This window comes from Cherax quadricarinatus, unplaced genomic scaffold (genome assembly GCF_038502225.1).
Source record: "Cherax quadricarinatus isolate ZL_2023a unplaced genomic scaffold, ASM3850222v1 Contig340, whole genome shotgun sequence".
In the NCBI taxonomy this organism is placed as follows: domain Eukaryota; kingdom Metazoa; phylum Arthropoda; class Malacostraca; order Decapoda; family Parastacidae; genus Cherax; species Cherax quadricarinatus.
This window is the reverse complement of record NW_027195366.1, coordinates 46,437-73,387: the sequence shown is the minus strand read 5'-3', so window position 1 is coordinate 73,387 and position 26,951 is coordinate 46,437. Positions and strand designations below refer to the sequence as shown.

Sequence of the window (26,951 nt, the reverse complement as noted above, 5' to 3'; positions counted from 1 at the left end):
AAAATTTAGATAACCAGGGATGAGAGATAAACCACGGATAAGAGATAAACAAGGGATAAGATATAAACCAGGGATAAGAGATAAACAAGGGATAAGATATAAACCAGGGATAAGAGATAAACCAGGGATAAGAGATAAACAAGGGATAAGATATAAACCAGGGAAAAGAGATAAACCAGGGATAAGAGATAAACAAGGGATAAGATATAAACCAGGGATGAGAGATAAACCAGGGATAAGAGATAAACAAGGGATAAGATATAAACCAGGGATAAGAGATAAACAAGGGATAAGATATAAACCAGGGATAAGAGATAAACAAGGGATAAGATATAAACCAGGGATAAGAGATAAACCAGGGATAAGAGATAAACAAGGGATAAGATATAAACCAGGGATAAGAGATAAACCAGGGATAAGAGATAAACAAGGGATAAGATATAAACCAGGGATGAGAGATAAACCAGGGATAAGAGATAAACAAGGGATAAGATATAAACCAGGGATAAGAGATAAACAAGGGATAATATATAAACCAGGGATAAGAGATAAACCAGGGATAAGAGATAAACCAGGGATAAGAGATAAACAAGGGATAAGATATAAACCAGGGATAAGAGATAAACCAGGGATAAGAGATAAACAAGGGATAAGATATAAACCAGGGATGAGAGATAAACCAGGGATAAGAGATAAACAAGGGATAAGATATAAACCAGGGATAAGAGATAAACAAGGGATAAGATATAAACCAGGGATAAGAGATAAACCAGGGATAAGAGATAAACAAGGGATAAGATATAAACCAGGGATAAGAGATAAACCAGGGATAAGAGATAAACAAGGGATAAGATATAAACCAGGGATGAGAGATAAACCAGGGATAAGAGATAAACAAGGGATAAGATATAAACCAGGGATAAGAGATAAACAAGGGATAAGATATAAACCAGGGATAAGAGATAAACCAGGGATAAGAGATAAACAAGGGATAAGATATAAACCAGGGATAAGAGATAAACCAGGGATAAGAGATAAACAAGGGATAAGATATAAACCAGGGATGAGAGATAAACCAGGGATAAGAGATAAACAAGGGATAAGATATAAACCAGGGATAAGAGATAAACAAGGGATAAGATATAAACCAGGGATAAGAGTTAAACCAGGGATAAGAGATAAACAAGGGATAAGATATAAACCAGGGATGAGAGATAAACCAGGGATAAGAGATAAACAAGGGATAAGATATAAACCAGGGATAAGAGATAAACAAGGGATAAGATATAAACCAGGGATAAGAGATAAACCAGGGATAAGAGATAAACAAGGGATAAGATATAAACCAGGGATAAGAGATAAACCAGGGATAAGAGATAAACAAGGGATAAGATATAAACCAGGGATGAGAGATAAACCAGGGATAAGAGATAAACAAGGGATAAGATATAAACCAGGGATAAGAGATAAACAAGGGATAAGATATAAACCAGGGATAAGAGATAAACCAGGGATAAGAGATAAACAAGGGATAAGATATAAACCAGGGATAAGAGATAAACCAGGGATAAGAGATAAACAAGGGATAAGATATAAACCAGGGATGAGAGATAAACCAGGGATAAGAGATAAACAAGGGATAAGATATAAACCAGGGATAAGAGATAAACAAGGGATAAGATATAAACCAGGGATAAGAGATAAACCAGGGATAAGAGATAAACAAGGGATAAGATATAAACCAGGGATAAGAGATAAACCAGGGATAAGAGATAAACAAGGGATAAGATATAAACCAGGGATGAGAGATAAACCAGGGATAAGAGATAAACAAGGGATAAGATATAAACCAGGGATAAGAGATAAACAAGGGATAAGATATAAACCAGGGATAAGAGATAAACAAGGGATAAGATATAAACCAGGGATAAGAGATAAACAAGGGATAAGAGATAAACAAGGGATAAGATATAAACCAGGGATAAGAGATAAACCAGGGATAAGAGATAAACAAGGGATAAGATATAAACCAGGGATAAGAGATAAACAAGGGATAAGATATAAACCAGGGATAAGAGATAAACCAGGGATAAGAGATAAACAAGGGATAAGATATAAACCAGGGATAAGAGATAAACAAGGGATAAGATATAAACCAGGGATAAGAAATAAACAAGGGATAAGATATAAACCAGGGATAAGAGATAAACAAGGGATAAGATATAAACCAGGGATAAGAGATAAACCAGGGATAAGAGATAAACAAGGGATAAGATATAAACCAGGGATAAGAGATAAACAAGGGATAAGATATAAACCAGGGAAAAGAGATAAACCAGGGATAAGAGATAAACAAGGGATAAGATATAAACCAGGGATAAGAGATAAACCAGGGATAAGAGATAAACAAGGGATAAGATATAAACCAGGGATAAGAGATAAACCAGGGATAAGAGATAAACAAGGGATAAGATATAAACCAGGGATAAGAGATAAACAAGGGATAAGATATAAACCAGGGATAAGAGATAAACAAGGGATAAGATATAAACCAGGGATAAGAGATAAACCAGGGATAAGAGATAAACAAGGGATAAGATATAAACCAGGGATAAGATATAAACCAGGGATAAGAGATAAACCAGGGATAAGAGATAAACCAGGGATAAGAGATAAACCAGGGATAAGAGATAACCAGGGATGAGAGATAAACCAGGGATAAGAGATAAACAAGGGATAAGATATAAACCAGGGATAAGAGATAAACAAGGGATAAGATATAAACCAGGGATAAGAGATAAACCAGGGATAAGAGATAAACAAGGGATAAGATATAAACCAGGGATAAGAGATAAACAAGGGATAAGATATAAACCAGGGATAAGAGATAAACCGGGAATAAGAGATAAGCCAGCGATAAGAGATAAACCAGGAATAAGAAATAAACCAGGAATAAGAAATAAACCACGAGAAACAGAAAGGTGTATCAGTGAAGGAAGATATATGATAAAGCTTAGGAATAAACTAGGTAATAAAATTAAACCAGGGGAAACGAAGAGGAAGATAAACCAAGTTATTGAAAAATATTAATAGGAGAGGAATAAAGCCAGAGAATGAGAATGTTAAATCAAAGGCGGCGACCAATAAACCAGAGAAAATAAAACATTAGAGCTGAGGAACGTCAGAACGAGAGACAGGGAAGTGAATTAGATGAACGTAAATAATACTTAGGAGGGAAGAGAGAGAAAAGATGGATAAAGAATGGAAGATACATAACAGAGTGAAGGTGTGAAACAGGGAGATGGGAAAAGAAGGAAGACCAGAATGGGAAGATAGATCCAAGAAAAAAGGAATATAAGACCAATAAAAATAGTAGATAAGACCATTAAGAAGGGAGAGATAAGACCATTAAGAAGGGAGAGATAAGACCATTAAGAAGGGAGAGATAAGACCATTAAGAAGGGAGAGATAAGACCATTAAGAAGGGAGAGATAAGACCATTAAGAAGGGAGAGATAAGACCATTAAGAAGGGAGAGATAAGACCATTAAGAAGGGAGAGATAAGACCATTAAGAAGGGAGAGATAAGACCATTAAGAAGGGAGAGATAAGACCATTAAGAAGGGAGAGATAAGACCATTGGATTATTATTATTATCATGGGGAGTGCTAAACCCATAGGATTATACAGCACATGGGGGGGATAGAAGGCATTCCGGCTCAGTTCAGGGAACTGGAGCACAGATCCAATTCCCTAGATCAAGAGCCCCTCACCAGGGGTAAGACCATTGGAGATGACACACGTGCAATGGTGAGATATGATTTATTCTGAACTTTTCGCCTGCACAGTAAGCTTCTGTAGTCGACTAGAGGCAAAGAGATGGTGCAGATGTGAATAAAATGGCTGTATGACCCCTTTGGGTTTAGCGCTTAGTTTGGTTATTGTATTGTATATAAAAACGATGTAATTACCAACTTTTCGACAATGTCTACCATTATCATAATCACAATACTAGAGAGAGAGAGAGAGAGAGAGAGACCCGGAGAGGGAGACACATGAACGGAAAGGCACAATACCGTGACTTTTTAAATGGTCCAAGTTGGACCGAAACGTGGTCGCTCACGTTCGTGTGAAACGTTGTGTAATGTAATGTTACTGTTAAAAGTGGTTGTTATAACTGGTCAGTTATATCTCGCCTAGTTACAAACATTAGGACGTGTTTAAATAAGACACCTGTTGTCTATCTTCACCCACCAGTAAAATAGGTACCTGGGTGTTAGGTGACTGGTGTGGGTCGCATCCTGGGACAAAACTGACCTAATTTGCGGCCTAACAAGCGGCTTTCTATATAGCAGTATGTCACTGGTGTCAGCTATGGTCTGTATACCTTGTACGTGTACTTGTATACCTTGTACATGTACTTGTATACCTTGTACATGTACTTGTATACCTTCTACATGTACTTGCATACCTTGTACATGTACTTGTATACCATGTACATGTACTTTTATACCATGTACATGTACTTGTATACCTTGTACATGTACTTGTATACCTTGTACGTGTACTTGTATACCTTGTACGTGTACTTGTATACCATGTACGTGTACTTGTATACCTTGTACATGTACTTGTATACCTTGAACATGTACTGGTATACCTTGTACATGTACTGGTATACCTTGTACATGTACTTGTATACCTTGTACATGTAATTGTATACCTTGTACATGTAATTGTATACCTTGTACATGTACTGGTATACCTTGTACATGTACTGGTATACCTTGTACATGTACTTGTATACCTTGTACATGTACTTGTATACCTTGTACATGTACTTGTATACCTTGTACATGTACTTGTATACCTTGTACATGTACTTGTATACCTTGTACATGTACTTGTATACCATGTACATGTACTTGTATACCTTGTACATGTACTTGTATACCTTGTACATGTACTTGTATACCATGTACATGTACTTGTATACCTTGTACATGTACTTGTATACCTTGTACATGTACTTGTATACTTTGTACATGTACTTGTATACCTTGTACATGTACCTGTATACCTTGTACATGTACCTGTATACCTTGTACATGTACCTGTATACCTTGTACATGTACTTGTATACCTTGTACATGTACCTGTATACCATGTACATGTACTTGTATACCTTGTACATGTACTTGTATACCTTGTACATGTACTTGTATACCTTGTATATGTACTTACAAACCTTGTACCTTGTATACCTTGTACATCTACTTGTATACCTTGTACTTGTACTTGAATACCATGTACATGTACTTGAATACCATGTACATGTACCTGTATACCATGTACATGTACTTGAATACCATGTACATGTACTTGTATACCTTGTACATGTACTTGTATACCTTGTACATGTACTTGTATACCTTGTACATGTACTTGTATACCTTGTACATGTACTTGTATACCTTGTACATGTACTTGTATACCTTGTACATGTACCTGTATACCTTGTACATGTACCTGTATACCTTGTACATGTACATGTATACCTTGTACATGTACTTGTATACCTTGTACATGTACTTGTATACCTTGTACATGTACTTGTATACCTTGTACATGTACTTGTATACCTTGTACATGTACTTGTATACCTTGTACATGTACTTGTATACCTTGTACATGTACTTGTATACCATGTACATGTACTTGTATACCTTGTACATGTACTTGTATACCTTGTACATGTACTTGTATACCTTGTACATGTACTTGTATACCTTGTACATGTACTTGTATACCTTGTACATGTACTTGTATACCTTGTACATGTACTTGTATACCTTGTACATGTACTTGTATACCTTGTACATGTACTTGTATACCTTGTACATGTACTTGTATACCTTGTACATGTACTTGTATACCTTGTACATGTACTTGTATACCTTGTACATGTACTTGTAGTAAATAAATATTTATCTATTCATTATTTAGTCTTAGAAAAAACATTAAGATCTCAAAAAAATAGAATAATCTTACAGTTGTTGAAGGTGTTACTTTCCTCTGGCATTGTATAACCCGTGCGACTTTTGCGCTTTGCTGCGAATCTGCTGCTGCTGCTATTACTGCTGCTTTTATTACTACTACTATTGCTACTACTATTACTACTACTATTACTATTATTACTACTATTACTATTATATTACTGCCATTATTGCTGTTACTACTATTACTACCATTATTACTATTACTACTACTATTACTACTACCATTATTACTACTATTGCTACTACTACTACTACTACTGTTATTACTATTACTGCTACTACTACTACCACTACTATTACTGTTACCATTCTTATTGGTACTACTGTTACTACCATTACTACTACAATTACTGCTACTACTACAAGCACTACTATTACTACTACGACTGCTGTTGCTACTACTACTACTACGACTGCTGTTGCTGATACTACTACTACTACTAATAATAATATATCATTATTATTAATCCATTATACTTCTCTCCATGTAATTAAAAAACTATAATCGCCTCGTCCAAAATTTTAAGCTGAAATTCCGTTAATGAATAAAGTTAGGGTCTGTGGTGAGCGTTTTAAAGGTTGTTAGGCAGCATCCTGGGGTTCGCTTCCACTGTCCCGATTTTGGACCTGATTCAGGGACCGAGCCGCTGGGACGCGGACCCCTGGGACACCAGGTAGTGGTGAATTATTGACACATGGGATGTGTAAACTTTTCTTACAAGGATACATACGCATGAATGATTCATGAAACATGGATAAGATGGGTAAATTGAGCCTTTAAGGACACATGGGTACATCGAGCCTGCAAGGGCACATGGGTACATCAAGCCTTCAAGGGCACATGGGTACATCGAGCCTGCAAGGGCACATGGGTACATCAAGCCTTCAAGGGCACATGGGTACATCGAGCCTGCAAGGGCACATGGGTACATCGAGCCTGCAAGGGCACATGGGTACATCGAGCCTTCAAGGGCACATGGGTACATCGAGCCTGCAAGGGCACATGGGTACATCAAGCCTTCAAGGGCACATGGGTACATCGAGCCTGCAATGGGTACATCGAGCCTTCAAGGGCACATGGGTACATCGAGCCTTCAAGGGCACATGGGTACATCTTGCCTTCAAGGGCACATGGGTACATCGAGCCTGCAAGGGCACATGGGTACATCGAGCCTTCAAGGGCACATGGGTACATCGAGCCTGCAAGGGCACATGGGTACATCGAGCCTTCAAGGGCACATGGGTACATCGAGCCTTCAAGGGCACATGGGTACATCGAGCCTTCAAGGGCACATGGGTACATCGAGCCTTCAAGGGCACATGGGTACATCGAGCCTTCAAGGGCACATGGGTACATCGAGCCTTCAAGGGCACATGGGTACATCGAGCCTTCAAGGGCACATGGGTACATCGAGCCTTCAAGGGCACATGGGTACATCGAGCCTTCAAGGGCACATGGGTACATCGAGTCTTCAAGGGCACATGGGTACATCGAGCCTTCAAGGGCACATGGGTACATCGAGCCTTCAAGGGCACATGGGTACATCGAGCCTTCAAGGGCACATGGGTACATCGAGCCTTCAAGGGCACATGGGCGAATAGTCACATAAGTAAATCGAGCCATTATCAAAGTCACATGGATAAATCGAGCCTTTATCAAGGACACATTGGTAAATCAAGCCATTATCAAGGACAATGTGGTGTACCTGTCTGATCAAGGCATTGTTTAACTGCATATAGCATTCTCCATTTTCTTTTATTAATGGCTGTGGATTTAAACTTGTTAGGTAAAAGGCCACAAGTGCAACTACTGAGATGTATTATTGTGGCAACGTTTCGCTCTCCAAGAGCTTTGTCAAGCGAAACGTTGCTTCAGTAAAATGCCACACTAGTTGTACCTGTGTTTTTTACCTAACATATTGCGAATTTAAAATATCTGTTGGAATTTTACGACATCTGTTACGAATTTAAAATATCTGTTGGAATTTTACGACATCTGTTACGAATTTAAAATATCTGTTGGAATTTTACGACATCTGTTACGAATTTAAAATATCTGTTGGAATTTTACGACATCTGTTACGAATTTAAAATATCTGTTGGAATTTTACGACATCTGTTACGAATTTAAAATATCTGTTGGAATTTTACGATGTCTGCTACGAATTTAAAATATCTGTTGGAATTTTACGATATCTGCTACGAATTTAAAATATCTGTTGGAATTTTACGATATCTGCTACGAATTTTAAATATCTGTTGGACAGACATGTTTGATAAATAAAAATCTGTGCGATGCGGAACATTTGCGTATCGTGGATGTGGATTTAAAATAATACGCCGCTGCTAAACGCAGGATGAAAACGATTTAAATCTTGGAAAACAACTCTGCCCACTTTTATGTAAGTAGGACTTTCTTTTTCAACACAACTGCCGTCTCCCACCCAGGCAGGGCGACCCGAAAGAGAATAGTTTTTAGTTATATATTTAGTAATGCATGCAGGAGATGGGGTTACTGACTCCTTTCTCCCGGCATTTTAGTCGATTCTTGAGAGACACATGGCTTATGGAGGAAGAATTCTTCTCCACTTCCTGAGTAGGATTTATAACTATTTAAAATCCTGGGAGAAACATTCTGATGGTAGAAGTTACACTCGTTAATATTTTCTCAACCCCCCCCTCCAAAAAAAAGTATTTTTGCTTGAGATTTTGGCAGGGAAATCAGAGCATATTACAGGTATTTCCCCCTACCCTTCTACTCCCCCTTCCCCCCAACATACCCCTGCCAGCAACACTAAGCCAGGATAATATCAGTCACAAATATAGAATTCTTGGAGCTTTTAAACCCACAAAATTTCAGTCACCGAAATGTATACTATAATTTTTGATATATATATATATATATATATATATATATATATATATATATATATATATATATATATATATATATATATATATATATATATATATTAGTTTTACTTAACTGGATGATTATTATTATTATAATCAAGGGGAAGCGCTAAACCCGGAGGATTATACAGCGCCTGGGGGGGGATGTGAAATCAAGAGCCCCTCACCAACATCAAGGAACCTTCCTTGAGGGGTCTTCACTGGATGAGTTCAAAAATATTTACAATAAAGTAACCTAATTCTGAGAATTAATGTGTAGGAGAGATTATCTGCTTTGAAAATACTTCACAAAATTTTAAGGTCAGAGACAAAACTCTGCCCTTTTATCATATGAAAAGAAATTATTGCAAGGGATTATTGTAAGGGAATTATTGCCATGGAATTATTGCCAAAGAATTAATGCCAAGGAATACCAAGGAATTAATGCCAAAGAATTAATGCCAAGGAATTAATGCCAAGGAATTAATGCCAAGGAATTAATGCCAAGGAATTATTGCCAGGGAATTATTGCCAGGGAATTAATGCCAAGGAATTAATGCCAAGGAATTAATGCCAAGGAATTATTGCCAAGGAATTAATGCCAAGGAATTATTGCCAGGGAATTCTTTCACTAGCCAGAATTTTAAATCCAAGTTATTGATTATTTTTCTCAACAATCAAGAACTCCATTAAACTAAGAACGAAAATCAAGTACTGGAGACAAATGGCTTAAAACCGATAAAAGGCGTAAAATGCACAGTAGCTGAAAGAAACTCTGTTGAGACATTTCGCCCAAAGCCGATCAATTGGCGAAACGTCTCATAGAAATTATTTCTGCAATTCCGCGTCTCTCCACAACAAGTATATATTAATACTTATATTTCAGCTTAATCAAGTACACTTCGTGTTATATTAAGCATATAATAATATTTTTTTGTAACTACAATAATTCCCTGGCGATATATTTTGTAACTACAATTTTGTAAATGACTCTTTTTTCAATACAGTATTTTTTGTCATTATTTTTTTCACTACAAAATTTTTTGTCACTAATTTTTTCACTACAATATTGTTTGTCACTTTTTTTCACAATATTTTTTGTCACTATTTTTTTCACTACAATATTTTCACTATTTTTTTCACTACAACATTTTTTTCACTACACGCCACTGTCAAGGACAGAGGGACTGACCACCTCAAATACCTTTTCTCCAGGGTTGACGGACTGCTTACATGATGATTATTTCATTACTACTGCTGCCTCTGTATTTGACTGAAGATACAAATCATAAAGATACAAATAAAAGGATAATGATACAAATCATACCACGGGCGGGGTTAGAACCAGCGATCAGAGAGTCTGCCTATTCTAACCTCCCTATGGTGTAGAAATATACCTAGTTGGATGTATGTTATTGTAGCCAGCTGGTCCAGTGGCTAGCGCGACGGTCTGGAGTTTTATGACTCTGACCGCGAGTTCTAACCCCACCCGTGGCATGGTTTGTTTGCAATCGTGTCATTACGATTTCGTGAATCACTTTATTAAGATAACTAATTGTTGCACATGTGCCTATGTATTGTTCCTGTCACTGTATTATGCCTTTTTGTTTTCTTTGCACAGAGAACCCCTAAAGAACGGGTCCTTGACGCTGGTGAGGGGCTCTTGAACTAGGGAATTGGATCTGTGCTCCAGTTCCCTGGATTGAGCCTGAATGCCTTCCATCCTCCCACCTACAGGCACTGTATAATCCAACGGGTTTAGCGCTCCCCCACTATAATAAATTTGCACAGAGAAAGCTTGCTATTTCTGAACTTGTTTCTGTCGGTGCAAAACTGGAGAAGCTATAGTATATTCCGATTCTTTATAAATATGCGGACTGAAAAACGTATGCTGCTGTCTTTCCAAATGGAATAAATGAGGGACAAATCAGAGCCGGCGATCATTTTCACTGCTGAGTTATTTACCATAGTCATTAGTATGAACAAAATCCACCTCGTACGAGAATGGTATACAATACCGACAAGATGAAAACTGAGACACGACTACGGTGCTCTACACACCAACTCCAAGGTTGAGGGACTGATTGTCTCATCTTTTGTATATAGTTTTACTGTCTTCCTATTATGTCGTAGAATTTGTATTGTCTTAATTTCATCTTGTCGGTATTATATACAATTCTTGCACAACTTGTCAGACACTGCAACATCACAGAATCTTGGTTCTGAGGACATGTACATAACCTTCACGACTACGACAACTACTACTACAACTAACCCATCTCTTTGGGTAGGACCTACTTCCACTGGGGAATCCCGCCTACCAGTGACTATGTCCTCGTCTGCTACACCTGACGTTACTATATGAGAGTCAGGCACCTTGCTTCTGCTTCAGAATCTCCACGACTACGGTGCTCTTCGCACCTACTCCAAGAATGAGGGACTAATTACCTCATCTTCTGTACATAGTTCTACTGTCTTCAAGTTATGTCATGGAATTTGTATTGATAAAGCCACTGGATGGCGAAACGTCTACAATAAAGATACCCAGATGTTGCACATGTGTCTCAAAGTGCATTATAAGCTGTGTGGTTTAGAAAGACACGTAAGCAAACACTATAACATATTTATTAGAAAACGTTTCGGTCCTGGGACCTTGATCACTTCTAACATACAGAGGTAGAAAGACATTATATATATATAGGCGGAGAGTGAGATGTGACGCACGTGACCTGAGGAATGTCATAAGAACATAAGAATGGAGGAACACTGTAGAAGGCCTACTGGCCCATGCGAGGCAGGTCTTTATCAAAAACAACCTCTACCTATGATGAGGACGGGTAGACGATGAAATCATGTGACTCCTGTGTTGTTGGGTTGGTGTTGCTTAAGTATCATGTATGCCAATGTTTTTGAAATTTTGTAGTTTCCAGTGTTGCGTTCTATAGTGTTCTATAGTGTCGCCGTCACCGACACTATAGAACGCAACACTGGAAACTACAAAATTTCAAAAACATTGGCATACATGATACTTAAGCAGCACCAACCCAACAACACAGGAGTCACATGATTTCATCGTCTACCCGTCCTCATCATAGGGAGAGGTTGTTTTTGATAAAGACCTGCCTCGCATGGGCCAGTAGACCTTCTACAGTGTTCCTCCATTCTTATGTTCTTATGACATTCCTCAGGTCACGTGCGTCACATCTCACTCTCCGCCTATACATATAATGTCTTTCTACCTCTGTGTGTTAGAAGTGATCAAGGTCCCAGGACCGAAACGTTTTCTAATAAATATGTTATAGTAGGTTGGTAGACAGCAACCACCCAGGGAAGTACTACCGTCCTGCCAGATGACTGTGAAACAAAAACCTGTAACTTTTTTGCATGATGGTAGGATTGCTGGTTTTCTTTTTCTGTCTCATAAACACGCTAGATAACAGGGATATCTTGCTACTCCTACTTACATTTTGGTCACACTTTACAGACACGCACATGCATATATATATATACATAGATCTAGGTTTTTCTCCTTATTCTAAATAGCTCTTGTTCTTTTTTATTTCTTCTATTGTCCATGGGGAAGTGGAAAAGAATCTTTCCTCCGTAAGCCATGCGTGTCGTATGAGGCGACTAAAATGCCGGGAGCAATGGGCTAGTAACCCCTTCTCCTGTATACATTTACTAAAAAAGAGAAGAAGAAAAACTTTATAAAACTGGGTTGTTTAAATGTGCGTGGATGTAGTGCGGATGACAAGAAACAGATGATTGCTGATGTTATGAATGAAAAGAAGTTGGATGTCCTGGCTCTAAGCGAAACAAAGCTGAAGGGGGTAGGAGAGTTTCAGTGGGGGGAAATAAATGGGATTAAATCTGGAGTATCTGAGAGAGTTAGAGCAAAGGAAGGGGTAGCAGTAATGTTAAATGATCAGTTATGGAAGGAGAAAAGAGAATATGAATGTGTAAATTCGAGAATTATGTGGATTAAAGTAAAGGTTGGATGCGAGAAGTGGGTCATAATAAGCGTGTATGCACCTGGAGAAGAGAGGAATGCAGAGGAGAGAGAGAGATTTTGGGAGATGTTAAGTGAATGTATAGGAGCCTTTGAACCAAGTGAGAGAGTAATTGTGGTAGGGGACCTGAATGCTAAAGTAGGAGAAACTTTTAGAGAGGGTGTGGTAGGTAAGTTTGGGGTGCCAGGTGTAAATGATAATGGGAGCCCTTTGATTGAACTTTGTATAGAAAGGGGTTTAGTTATAGGTAATACATATTTTAAGAAAAAGAGGATAAATAAGTATACACGATATGATGTAGGGCGAAATGACAGTAGTTTGTTGGATTATGTATTGGTAGATAAAAGACTGTTGAGTAGACTTCAGGATGTACATGTTTATAGAGGGGCCACAGATATATCAGATCACTTTCTAGTTGTAGCTACACTGAGAGTAAGAGGTAGATGGGATACAAGGAGAATAGAAGCATCAGGGAAGAGAGAGGTGAAGGTTTATAAACTAAAAGAGGAGGCAGTTAGGGTAAGATATAAACAGCTATTGGAGGATAGATGGGCTAATGAGAGCATAGGCAATGGGGTCGAAGAGGAATGGGGTAGGTTTAAAAACGTAGTGTTAGAGTGTTCAGCAGAAGTTTGTGGTTACAGGAAAGTGGGTGCAGGAGGGAAGAGGAGCGATTGGTGGAATGATGATGTACAGAGAGTAGTAAGGGAGAAAAAGTTAGCATATGAGAAGTTTTTACAAAGTAGAAGTGATGCAAGGAGGGAAGAGTATATGGAGAAAAAGAGAGAGGTTAAGAGAGTGGTGAAGCAATGTAAAAAGAGAGCAAATGAGAGAGTGGGTGAGATGTTATCAACAAATTTTGTTGAAAATAAGAAAAAGTTTTGGAGTGAGATTAACAAGTTAAGGAAGCCTAGAGAACAAATGGATTTGTCAGTTAAAAATAGGAGAGGAGAGTTATTAAATGGAGAGTTAGAGGTATTGGGAAGATGGAGGGAATATTTTGAGGAATTGTTAAATGTTGATGAAGATAGGGAAGCTGTGATTTCGTGTATAGGGCAAGGAGGAATAACATCTTGTAGGAGTGAGGAAGAGCCAGTTGTGAGTGTGGGGGAAGTTCGTGAGGCAGTAGGTAAAATGAAAGGGGGTAAGGCAGCCGGGATTGATGGGATAAAGATAGAAATGTTAAAAGCAGGTGGGGATATAGTTTTGGAGTGGTTGGTGCAATTATTTAATAAATGTATGGAAGAAGGTAAGGTACCTAGGGATTGGCAGAGAGCATGCATAGTTCCTTTGTATAAAGGCAAAGGGGATAAAAGAGAGTGCAAAAATTATAGGGGGATAAGTCTGTTGAGTGTACCTGGTAAAGTGTATGGTAGAGTTATAATTGAAAGAATTAAGAGTAAGACGGAGAATAGGATAGCAGATGAACAAGGAGGCTTTAGGAAAGGTAGGGGGTGTGTGGACCAGGTGTTTACAGTGAAACATATAAGTGAACAGTATTTAGATAAGGCTAAAGAGGTCTTTGTGGCATTTATGGATTTGGAAAAGGCGTATGACAGGGTGGATAGGGGGGCAATATGGCAGATGTTGCAAGTGTATGGTGTAGGAGGTAGGTTACTGAAAGCAGTGAAGAGTTTTTACGAGGATAGTGAGGCTCAAGTTAGAGTATGTAGAAAAGAGGGAAATTTTTTCCCAGTAAAAGTAGGCCTTAGACAAGGATGTGTGATGTCACCGTGGTTGTTTAATATATTTATAGATGGGGTTGTAAGAGAAGTAAATGCGAGGGTCTTGGCAAGAGGCGTGGAGTTAAAAGATAAAGAATCACACACAAAGTGGGAGTTGTCACAGCTGCTCTTTGCTGATGACACTGTGCTCTTGGGAGATTCTGAAGAGAAGCTGCAGAGATTGGTGGATGAATTTGGTAGGGTGTGCAAAAGAAGAAAATTAAAGGTGAATACAGGAAAGAGTAAGGTTATGAGGATAACAAAAAGATTAGGTGATGAAAGATTGAATATCAGATTGGAGGGAGAGAGTATGGAGGAGGTGAACGTATTCAGATATTTGGGAGTGGACGTGTCAGCGGATGGGTCTATGAAAGGTGAGGTGAATCATAGAATTGATGAGGGAAAAAGAGTGAGTGGTGCACTTAGGAGTCTGTGGAGACAAAGAACTTTGTCCTTGGAGGCAAAGAGGGGAATGTATGAGAGTATAGTTTTACCAACGCTCTTATATGGGTGTGAAGCATGGGTGATGAATGTTGCAGCGAGGAGAAGGCTGGAGGCAGTGGAGATGTCATGTCTGAGGGCAATGTGTGGTGTGAATATAATGCAGAGAATTCGTAGTTTGGAAGTTAGGAGGAGGTGCGGGATTACCAAAACTGTTGTCCAGAGGGCTGAGGAAGGGTTGTTGAGGTGGTTCGGACATGTAGAGAGAATGGAGCGAAACAGAATAACTTCAAGAGTGTATCAGTCTGTAGTGGAAGGAAGGCGGGGTAGGGGTCGGCCTAGGAAGGGTTGGAGGGAGGGGGTAAAGGAGGTTTTGTGTGCGAGGGGCTTGGACTTCCAGCAGGCATGCGTGAGCGTGTTTGATAGGAGTGAATGGAGACAAATGGTTTTTAATACTTGACGTGCTGTTGGAGTGTGAGCAAAGTAACATTTATGAAGGGATTCAGGGAAACCGGCAGGCCGGACTTGAGTCCTGGAGATGGGAAGTACAGTGCCTGCACTCTGAAGGAGGGGTGTTGGTGTTGCAGTTTAAAAACTGTAGTGTGGGGCACCCTTCTGGCAAGACAGTGATGGAGTGAATGATGGTGAAAGTTTTTCTTTTTCGGGCCACCCTGCCTTGGTGGGAGTCGGCCAGTGTGATAATAAAAAAAAAAATGTTATAGTGTTTGCTTACGTGTCTTTCTAAACCAACTTGTCGGTATTTATTACCAAGGTTTATACCATAAGCTGTGTATAAGACTTCCCACTACCCCTGGTTGTCTTCAAGAGGAAGCCGGACGGATACCTAAAGTCAGTGCTGGATCATCCGGGCTGTGGTTCGTATGTTGGACTACGTGTGGCCAGTAGTAACAGTCTCGTTGATCAGGCCCTGATGCGCCGGTTTTGGACCGGGCCGCGGGGGCGTTGATCCCCGGAATACCCTCCATTTAGACCTCAGGTGGATCCCATTCAGCAGTGGATATAAATAAGGTCTTGAGGATATCTCTCCAAGAGAGAACCCGCAAATTAGATAAGTTTAGATTCTGAAAGGATATAGGCAAGTATTGGTTTGGAAATAGGGTAATTGATGAGTGGAACAGTCTGCCTAGTAGGATTATTGAAGCTAAAACGTTGGGTAGTTTAAAATTTAGGTTGGATAAATACACGAGTGAGAGGGGTTGGATTTGAGTGCTACTTGCATAATTCTTGGGTAGCTTTGAGTAGAGGTCGTTTTGATAAGGACCTGCCTCGTATGGGCCAGTAGGCCTTCTGCAGTGTTTCTTGATTCTTATGTTCTTGATTTCTAGAAACCATTAAGTCTTTTTTGTGCTTGATATCTGGACAAACTGACTTTCAGGACAGACACGCAAGACTGGGCAAGTGAATCCGTTAATCACGATCTGCCAATCTTCCACAAGAAAAATTACTGTTTGCTAGGTATTTCCCGGTACTCTCCCGGAAACTCCGCACGTCCCACGATATCGGTGAAAAATGACACGTGTGTAAACCATACCTCGGGCGGGATTGAACCCGGGGTCAGAGAGTCTCAAAACTCCAGACCGTCGCGTTAGCCACTGGACCAGCTAACGCGACGGTCTGGAGTTTTGAGACTCTGACCGCGGGTTCAATCCCCCCCGTGGTATGGTTTGTTTGCAAACCATACCACGTGAGATACGTGTGTAATTTGGGAGTCTTGTGGAAACGTTTCGCCAGCCAGTGAAGAGAAAAACTGTGTTGCACTGAAGAAGCCACTGGCTGGCGAAACGTTTCCTCAATAAAGATTCCCAAGTGTTGCAGAAGTGTCTCATTTCTCATCTTCAAGGTTTTGTAACCCATTTACATCACAACATTGCCCGAGTCCAAAGAAAAAGTATATCCCATCAAACTGCTTTTAGGCTCCTGACTAACATCTTCCCATCGCTCTTGGGTGTGGGAAACCTCGCTCACATGTTTATTAATTGTCCACACACAATTTACATGCAAATGTCATACGGAAAAGCACCCGGCACGTCTCTGAAAGACTCCTAGATGGTTTTAATATTTAGCAGAGGGTTAATGTTTACTCTGCCAGAGAGCACGAATAATCTAATATCCGCGCTGGTCTGCGCATTCGAACTGACCTTCTCGTTGACAATTTCGCCTTTAATGTTAAATTATGTTTTTTGATGTTTCGACAGAAACTAACTTACTGGACCAACATTGTCGTCGATTTTGTATCCACACTAAACACCTCACCTTTATTAGTTACCTTCATTATTCTCTCCTTAAGTAGCCCCTCTTCCACTAACCCCTCTTCCACTAACCCCTCTTTCACTAACCCTTCTCCACTAACCCCACTTCCACTAACCCCTCTTCCACTAACCCTTCTTCCACTAACCCCTCTTCCACTAACCCCACTTCCACTAACCCCTCTTCCACTAACCCCTCTTCCACTAACCCCTCTTCCACTAACCCCTCTTCCACTAACCCCTCTTCCACTAACCCCTCTTCCACTGACCCCTCTTCCACTAACCCCTCTTCCACTAACCCCTCTTCCACTAACCCCTCTTCCACTAACCCCTCTTTCACTAACCCCTCTTTCACTAACCCCTCTTCCACTAACCCCTCTTACCCTCACCCCTCTTCCCCTAACCCCTCTTCCACTAACCCCTCTTTCACTAACCCCTCTTTCACTAACCCCTCTTCCACTAACCCCTCTTCCACTAACCCCTCTTCCACTAACCCCTCTTCCACTAACCCCTCTTACACTAACCCCTCTTCCACTAACCCCTCTTTCACTAACCCCTCTTCCACTAACCCCTCTTCCACTAACCCCTCTTCCACTAACCCCTCTTCCACTAACCCCTCTTCCACTAACCCCTCTTCCACTAACCCCTCTTCCACTAACCCCTCTTCCACTAACCCCTCTTCCACTAACCCCTCTTCCACTAACCCCTCTTCCACTAACCCCTCTTCCACTAACCCCTCTTCCACTAACCCCTCTTCCACTAACCCCTCTTTCACTAACCCCTCTTCCACTAACCCCTCTTCCACTAACCCCTCTTCCACTAACCCCTCTTCCACTAACCCCTCTTCCACTAACCCCTCTTCCACTAACCCCTCTTCCACTAACCCCTCTACCACTAACCCCTCTTCCACTAACCCCTCTTCCACTAACCCCTCTTCCACTAACCCCTCTTCCACTAACCCCTCTTCCACTAACCCTTCTTCCACTAACCCCTCTTCCACTAACCCCTCTTCCACTAACCCCTCTTCCACTAACCCCTCTTCCACTAACCCCTCTTCCACTAACCCCTCTTCCACTAACCCCTCTTCCACTAACCCCTCTTCCACTAACCCCTCTTCCACTAACCCCTCTTCCACTAACCCCTCTTCCACTAACCCCTCTTCCACTAACCCTTCTTCCACTAACCCCTCTTCCACTAACCCCTCTTCCACTAACCCCTCTTCCACTAACCCCTCTTCCACTAACCCCTCTTCCACTAACCCCTCTTCCACTAACCTCTCACGTCATACCACCTCTTCTCATAGTGGCGAATGAATGTTTTTTTTAAAATATATAATTCAGTAGTTCCAGCGAGAGATAAATGTTGGTTAGTAAGAAGTTGGTAGGTAGTGGATGATTAAGTGTGGCCTGGTGCACTAGTGTGACCTGGTGCACTAGTGTGACCTGGTGCACTAGTGTGGCCTGGTGCACTAGTGTGGCATGGTGCACCAGTGACCTGGCGCACTAGTGTGACCTGGTGCACTAGTGTGACCTGGCGCACCAGTGTGACCTGGCTGCGTGTGTAGTAGCAGTAGTAGTAGTAGTAGTAGTTACTAGTTGACAAGGGCACTCGAAAGACACTTGGCCTCTTTAATGTGTGTGTGTTTGTGTACTCACCTAATTGTACTCGCCTAATTGTACTCGCCTAATTGTAGTTGCAGGGGTCGAGACTCAGCTCCTGGCCCCGCCTGTACACTGAACGCTACTAAGTCCTCTCTCTCCCTGCTACATGAGCTTTATCATACCTCGTCTTAAAGCTGTGTGTGTGTGTGTGTGTGTGTGTGTGTGTGTGTGTGTGTGTGTGTGTGTGTGTGTGCTTGTACGCGCGTGCCCGCGCGCGCGTACTCACCTATTTTTACCCCTCCTTTTGGTTGCTGGGGGTCGAATCATAACTCCTGGACCCGCCTCTTCACTCATCTCTACTAGGTCCTCTCTCTCCCTGCTCCATGAGCTTTATCAAACCTCGCTTTAAAACTATGGTTCCTGCCTCCACTACGTCACTTGCCAGACTATTCCACTTCCTGACAACTCTATGACTGATGAAATACTTCCTAACATCCCTTTGACTTATCCGAGTCTTCAACTGCTAGCTGAGACCCCTTGCTTCTGTGTCCTATCTCTGAAACATCCTGTTAATTCCTGACAGTATTTTATATGTCGTTATCATGTCTTCCCTAACCCTCCTGTCCTCCAATGTCGTGAGGCCGATTTTCCTTAACCTTAGCACTGGGACTACTCTTGTTGCAAACCTTTGCACTTTATCTAATTTCTTGACGTGCTTGACCAGTTGTGGGTTCCAAACTGGTGCTACATACCCCAATACGGGCCTGACGTACACGGTGTACAGTGTCTTGAACGACTCCTTACTTAGGTATCAGAACGTTATTCACAGTTTTGCCAGGCGCCTATAAGCTGCAGCAGTTACCTGATTGATGTGCACATCAGGAGATGTGCTCGGTATTATACTCATCCCAAGACCCTCTTCCCTGAGTGACGTTTGCAGTCTTTGGCTACCTAGCCTATACTCTGCAGTCGTCTTTGGTCTTCCGCGATCTTCATGACTTTGTATATGGTGAGACCTGGACAGGCTTGCAGCCTGTCCAGGTCTCATTTTAGTCCTGCCTGATCCTCTTACTATTTAATTCTTCTCGCCTATCTCCTTTTGCTCTCTTTACACTTGCTGATCAGTGAGTGACAATTGCTCTGTCCACAGGAATTAAGAAGAAATGTAGTATTTTCTGGCATATGAATCGCACGAGCGGTTGTAACGCAACGTCAGTAAATAACTATTCAATCATAATCCAAAGCCTATCCTTTACCCTGACCTTGAGCATATAAGGCGCAGGCTGATTTTCCAAGACATTTTGTCAAGAAAACGTGCGCCTTATATGCCGGAAAATATGGTACGATGCAGATTGGAACAGCGATTAATCCTTAAAGCTCTTCTTAGAGCGAAATGTTGGTGGTGGGGTTGAATCGAGGGAGAGGGGTAAGTGTTGGACCAAAACTGGATACATGACTGGAAAACATGGCGCTCGAATTGGGGTAATTGGGGGTGCTGGGAATGGTAGAAAGGGAAGGTGTGTAGCTAGAATTAGGTGAAGGGGCTGGGGAATGAATGGGGGATTGGAGCTGGACTGGGAGAGAGGGGTGGGGCTGAGAACAAGGAAAGGGGGCTGGACATGTTGGCTCCCTGGGTGTTGGCCGGGTTACTAAGGGCTTCTAATTGAGGGAGAGTGGAAGCAGGAATGTGTGGGAGTGTTGAGAATTTAGTGGGAGGAGGAGGAAGAGGAATAGGAGGAAATAAAGGGGGACAAGGAGGGGTAAATGATGAGAAAGAGGAGATAAAGAGGGACGAGGAGGGGGTGGAGAAGGAGAAGAAGAAAGAGGAGAAAAAGAGGGACAAGGAGAGAGAGGAAGAGGAAGATGATAAAAATACGAAGCGAAAGAAAAAGAAGAGAAAAAAGAAGAGGAAGAAAGAGGAAAAAGAAGAGGAAGAGGAAAAAAAGAGAGGAGGAGAAGAAAGTAAGAATGATGACTGTGTGGAAGGACTGTGTAAGTAGTGTAAATTCAAGAGTGGAAAAATGAAGGCTGGAAGACTGGAACTGACTGGGGATGAGACCAAAGAGAGAGAGAGAGAGAGAGAGAGAGAGAGAGAGAGAGAGAGAGAGAGAGAGAGAGAGAGAGAGAGAGAGAGAGAGAGAGAGAGAGAGAAAGGGAGGGATAGTAAAAGAGGGAGAGATAGTGAGGGAGAGAGGCAGAGAGATTTTGTTTGTAAGGAGATATGAGAAAATTTCTGGCGACTCTGATTATAGTGATCTGAATAACCCTCTCAGTGTAGTTTTTGGTCAATTTACCCAGACTTCCTGTGAGCTCGCTGATCCACCCAACATAAAATCTTTAGAGGCGGATTAAGGACAGTCGAACTGTGTGGGTTAGAGCGCCTTGTGATTTTCGCTCACCATAAGGCGGGACAAAAACATGGGTTTCAGCCCTCGGCAAGTCGCAGTGTTGTTGTTGATATATATATATATATATATATATATATATATATATATATATATATATATATATATATATATATATATATATATATGCAATAAGATCACAGTAAACAGGTGATTTCAAAATATGCAAAACAACCACTCTGAAAGAATAGAGAAACTCCAAGCGCCTTCGTGACTACTCACATTATCAAGGAACTATGAAAGTAAAGCATCCAAGGAAGCTATATAAGGGGTCCGGCCAGCACCTCACTATCAGATCCCACAACGGTTAAACACGTGACGCGCGGCGACCCAACTTGGATAGGTCCTTTGCACAACTCACCCCCAAGCTATTCTACCCTAGAAAATTTAAAAATTATTTGTCCAGTGTATTATTAAATTCTTCCCAAATTCTATTAATTATAAATGGATCTAATTTATATAAACCAAAGGAAATATTCATATTACTGTCAAAACTGCTTTTTATGAAACAAGATTCAATTATATTCCTGTCGACCATGGACTTGCTTGATACTACTTTCTCAACTTTTTGAAAATCAATTGGATGGTTAAAATCTCTTACATGACTAAATAGAGCATTGGAATCTTGTCCAGTTCTAATGCTATATTTATGTTGTTTTAATCTTAGTTCGAGATTTTTACCAGTTTGACCGTAATAAACTTTATCGCAATTTTTACAAGGAATCTTATAGACACATCCATCAGCATTTTGGGGGGAATTCTTTATCAAAAGTTTTTTTTTACTGTATCAAGATTTTTGAATACAACTTTAATATTAAAAGTCTTAAGAAGAGAAGGCATATCAACCAAGTTTTCATGGTAAGGGAGAACCCACATATCTTTAGTTGAATAAGGCTGGTTGCCCCTTTTTGGATTATAAAAAGTGTTTCTAGCAACTTTAAAAGATTTATCAATTACATTTCTTGGGTATTTTAAATCATTACCTATTTCATAAATTTTGGATATTTCCTCATCTATGAACTCAGGACTACAAATTAGTAAAGCTCTCAAAAACATTGATGAGAAAACAGACAGTTTGACTATCTTGATGCGAGGAATAATAGTGGACATAGGAACAGTTATTTGTAGGTTTTCTGTAAATTTTAAATTTGAATTCATTATTACCCTTAATAATTAAAACATCTAGAAAAGGCAATGAGTTATTTTCTTCAAACTCAACAGTAAAGTTTATAGAATGGGCTAAGCTATTTAATTTTCCAAGAAAATGGTGTATATCTACATTTTTGGGCATAAGACACAAAATATCATCAACATATCTGAACCATTTAGCTCTATTAGGGAGGATTGTGTTAAGCAACCTTGTTTCAAAAAATTCCATGTATAGGTTACTAAGAACAGGTGAAAGAGGATTTCCCATTGCCATACCAAACTTCTGAGTGTAAAACTTATCATTAAATACAAATTTTGCATCAACAATGCAGAGTTTAATAAGTTTAATGATAGTAGGAACTGGCAATGGTAAATCATAGTTAACGAGTTCTTCAGATAAGAAACTTAATAAATCATCAACAGGAACTTTCGTAAACAAGGAAGTAACATCAAAACTAACCATGTTAAAATCATTTAAGTCAGTCAAGGAGCTTAATTTATCAACCAAGTCTATGTTGTTTTTAACATTAAAGCTAGAAATTTTGCCAACAATAGGGCTCAAAATATCAACAAGCCAATTGGATAATTTATATGAAACTGACCCTATGGAGCTAATAATTGGTCTGACTGGATTCCCTGGTTTGTGTGTTTTTATTAGTCCATACATGTAAGGTAAAGATGGATTAGTGGAAGTAAATTGTTTGACTAGTTCATCTTTGCCTTTCAGTAGAAGTTTTATTGTTTTATTGAAATTGCTGTTAACGGTTTCTAGGGGATTTTTCCTAAGTTTATGATGAAATTAATATTAGTATACAGCTCTATGTTAAAACCAAACATTCCCAATTGCCCTCAAAGATTCTTTAAGTCTTATGATACACTTAATAACAATAAAAATTTGCGCCTTACTAAAGCAGACAAAAAAATGCAATAGTAATTATGAAAGAAAATGATTACCAAGAAAAAATTAATAATCTCTTAGATGATACTGAAACCTATTCTAAACTTAGGAAAAATCCCCTAGAAACCGTTAACAGCAATTTCAATAAAACAATAAAACTTCTACTGAATGGCAAAGATGAATTAGTCAAACAATTTACTTCCACTAATCCATCTTTGCCTTACATGTATGGACTAATAAAAACACACAAACCAGGGAATCTAGTCAGACCAATTATTAGCTTCATAGGGTCAGTTTCATATAAATTATCCAAATGGCTTGTTGATATTTTGAGCCCTGTTGTTGGCAAAATTTCTAACTTTAATGTTAAAAACAACATAGACTTGGTTGATAAATTAAGCTCCTTGACTGACTTAAATGATTTTAACATGGTTAGTTTTGATGTTAATTCCTTGTTTACGAAAGTTCCTGTTGATGATTTATTAAGTTTCTTATCTGAAGAACTCGTTAACTATGATTTACCATTGCCACTTCCTACTATCATTAAACTTATTAAACTTTGCATTGTTGATGCAAAATTTGTATTTAATGATAAGTTTTACACTCAGAAGTTTGGTATGGCAATGGGAAATCCTCTTTCACCTGTTCTTAGTAACCTATACATGGAATTTTTTGAAACAAGGTTGCTTAACACAATCCTCCCTAATAGAGCTAAATGGTTCAGATATGTTGATGATATTTTGTGTCTTATGCCCAAAAATGTAGATATACACCATTTTCTTGGAAAATTAAATAGCTTAGCCCATTCTATAAACTTTACTGTTGAGTTTGAAGAAAATAACTCATTGCCTTTTCTAGATGTTTTAATTATTAAGGGTAATAATGAATTCAAATTTAAAATTTACAGAAAACCTACAAATAACTTTTCCTATGTCCACTATTATTCCTCGCATCAAGATAGAGTCAAACTGTCTGTTTTCTCATCAATGTTTTTGAGAGCTTTACGAATTTGTAGTCCTGAGTTTATAGATGAGGAAATATTAAAAATTTATGAAATAGGTAATGATTTAAAATACCCAAGAAATGTAATTGATAAATCTTTTAAAGTTGCTAGAAACACTTTTTATAATCCAAAAAGGGGCAACCAGCCATATTCAACTAAAAATATGTTGGTTCTCCCTTACCATGAAAACTTGGCTGATATGCCTTCTCTTCTTAAGACTTTTAATATTAAAGTTGTATTCAAAAATCTTGATACAGTAAAAAAACTTTTGATAAAGAATTCCCCCCAAAATGCTGATGGATGTGTCTATAAGATTCCTTGTAAAATTTGCGATAAAGTTTATTACGGTCAAACTGGTAAAAATCTCGAACTAAGATTAAAACAACATAAATATAGCATTAGAACTGGACAAGATTCCAATGCTCTATTTAGTCATGTAAGAGATTTTAACCATCCAATTGATTTTCAAAAAGTTGAGAAAGTAGTATCAAGCAAGTCCATGGTCGACAGGAATATAATTGAATCTTGTTTCATAAAAAGCAGTTTTGACAATAATATGAATATTTCCCCTGGTTTATATAAATTAGATCCATTTATAATTAATAGAATTTGGGAAGAATTTAATAATGCACTGGACAAATAATTTTTAAATTTTCTTGGGTAGAATAGCTTGGGGGTGAGTTGTGCAAAGGACATATCCAAGTTGGGTCGCCGCGCGTCACGTGTTTAACTGTTGTGGGATCTGATAGTGAGGTGCTGGCCGGACCCCTTATATAGCTTCCTTGGATGCTTCACTTTCATAGTTCCTTGATAATGTGAGTAGTCACAAAAGCGCTTGGAATTTCTCTATTCTTTCAGAGTGCTTGTTTTGCATATTATATATATATATATATATATATATATATATATATATATATATATATATATATATATATATATATATATATATATACACACACACACACACACACACACACACACACACACACACACACACACACACACACACACACACACACACACACACACACACACACACACACACATTCAACACAGCGACTGTGAAAGAATAGTGAAACTCCAAGCGTTTTTGTGACTTCTCACATTATCAAGGAACTAGTTCCTTGATAATGTGAAAAGCCACGAAAACGCTTGGAATTTCACTGTTTTTTCATATTGGTTGTTTTGCATATTCTAAAATTGGTTGTTTTGCATATTCTAAAATCACCTGTTTATCGTGATCTTATTGCATGCATATATATATATACATATATACATATATATATGCAAGGAATTCGCGAGAGCATGCGAAATATACACAAACACTGATCTCTGGCTGAAGGAGACTCGAACCTACGAACCTTAGGACAAGGTACGCAGTGCTTTACCAATCTATCCACACTGGACCAATACCTTGGCGTGCAGCATGCGCTACACGTTTTGATCCAAGGCAGCCAGCTTTCAGGAAGAAGGCTTACAGCTTTTCATCTCATCCCCTGCATGCATCAGCCTTACTAGAGATTTGAACAATGCAAGGAATTCGCGAGAGCATGCGAAATATACACAAACACTGATCTCTGGCTGAAGGAGACTCGAACCTACGAACCTTAGGACAAGGTACGCAGTGCTTTACCAATCTATCCACACTGGACCAATACCTTGGCGTGCAGCATGCGCTACACGTTTTGATCCAAGGCAGCCAGCTTTCAGGAAGAAGGCTTACAGCTTTTCATCTCATCCCCTGCATGCATTAGCCTATATATATATATATATATATATATATATATATATATATATATATATATATATATATATATATATGGTAGTAGGTTGGTAGACAGCAACCACCCAGGGAAGTACTACGGTCCTGCCAGATGACTGTGAAACAGAAACCTGTAACTGTTTTGCAAGATGGTAGGATTTCTGGTTTCTTTTTCTGTCTCATAAACACGCTAGATTACAGGGATATCTTGCTACTCCTACTTACACTTTCGTCACACTTCACAGACACGCACATGCATATATATATACATACATCTAGGTTTTTCTCCTTTTTCTAAATAGCTCTTGTTCTTCTTTATTTCTTCTATTGTCCATGGGGAAGTGGAAAAGAATCTTTCCTCCGTAAGCCATGCGTGTCGTATGAGGCGACTAAAATGCCGGGAGCAATGGGCTAGTAACCCCTTCTCCTTTAGATATTTACTAAAAAAGAGAAGAAGAAAAGCTTTATAAAACTGGGATGCTTGAATGTGCGTGGATGTAGTGCAGATGACAAGAAACAGATGATTGCTGATGTTATGAATGAAAAGAAGTTGGATGTCCTGGCCCTAAGTGAAATAAATCTGAAGGGGGTAGGAGAGTTTCATTGGGGGGAAATAAATGGGATTAAATCTGCAGTATCTGAGAGAGTTAGAGCAAAGGAAGGGGTGGCAGTAATGTTGAAGGATCAGTTATGGAAGGAGAAAAGAGAATATGAATGTGTAAATTCAAGAATTATGTGGAT

At 39.4% G+C, this 26,951-nt stretch overlaps 2 protein-coding genes across 2 annotated transcripts in view; both read left to right on the top strand.

The window, feature by feature from the left end:
* The window catches only part of Gycalpha99B (guanylate cyclase 1 soluble subunit alpha 2), a gene marked incomplete at its 3' end in the record, with an annotated part of 161,984 nt that overhangs the window by 90,208 nt on the left and 44,825 nt on the right, over window positions 1–26,951 (top strand). The window lies entirely within an intron of this gene.
* LOC138851328 (max-binding protein MNT) lies at window positions 17,770–18,349 on the top strand (the record flags this gene model as incomplete). The annotated part of the gene is made up of 2 exons (XM_070080354.1): window positions 17,770–17,826; window positions 18,221–18,349. Coding segments are annotated over 2 exons (186 nt in total), but the record flags the coding sequence as incomplete, so codon positions are not given.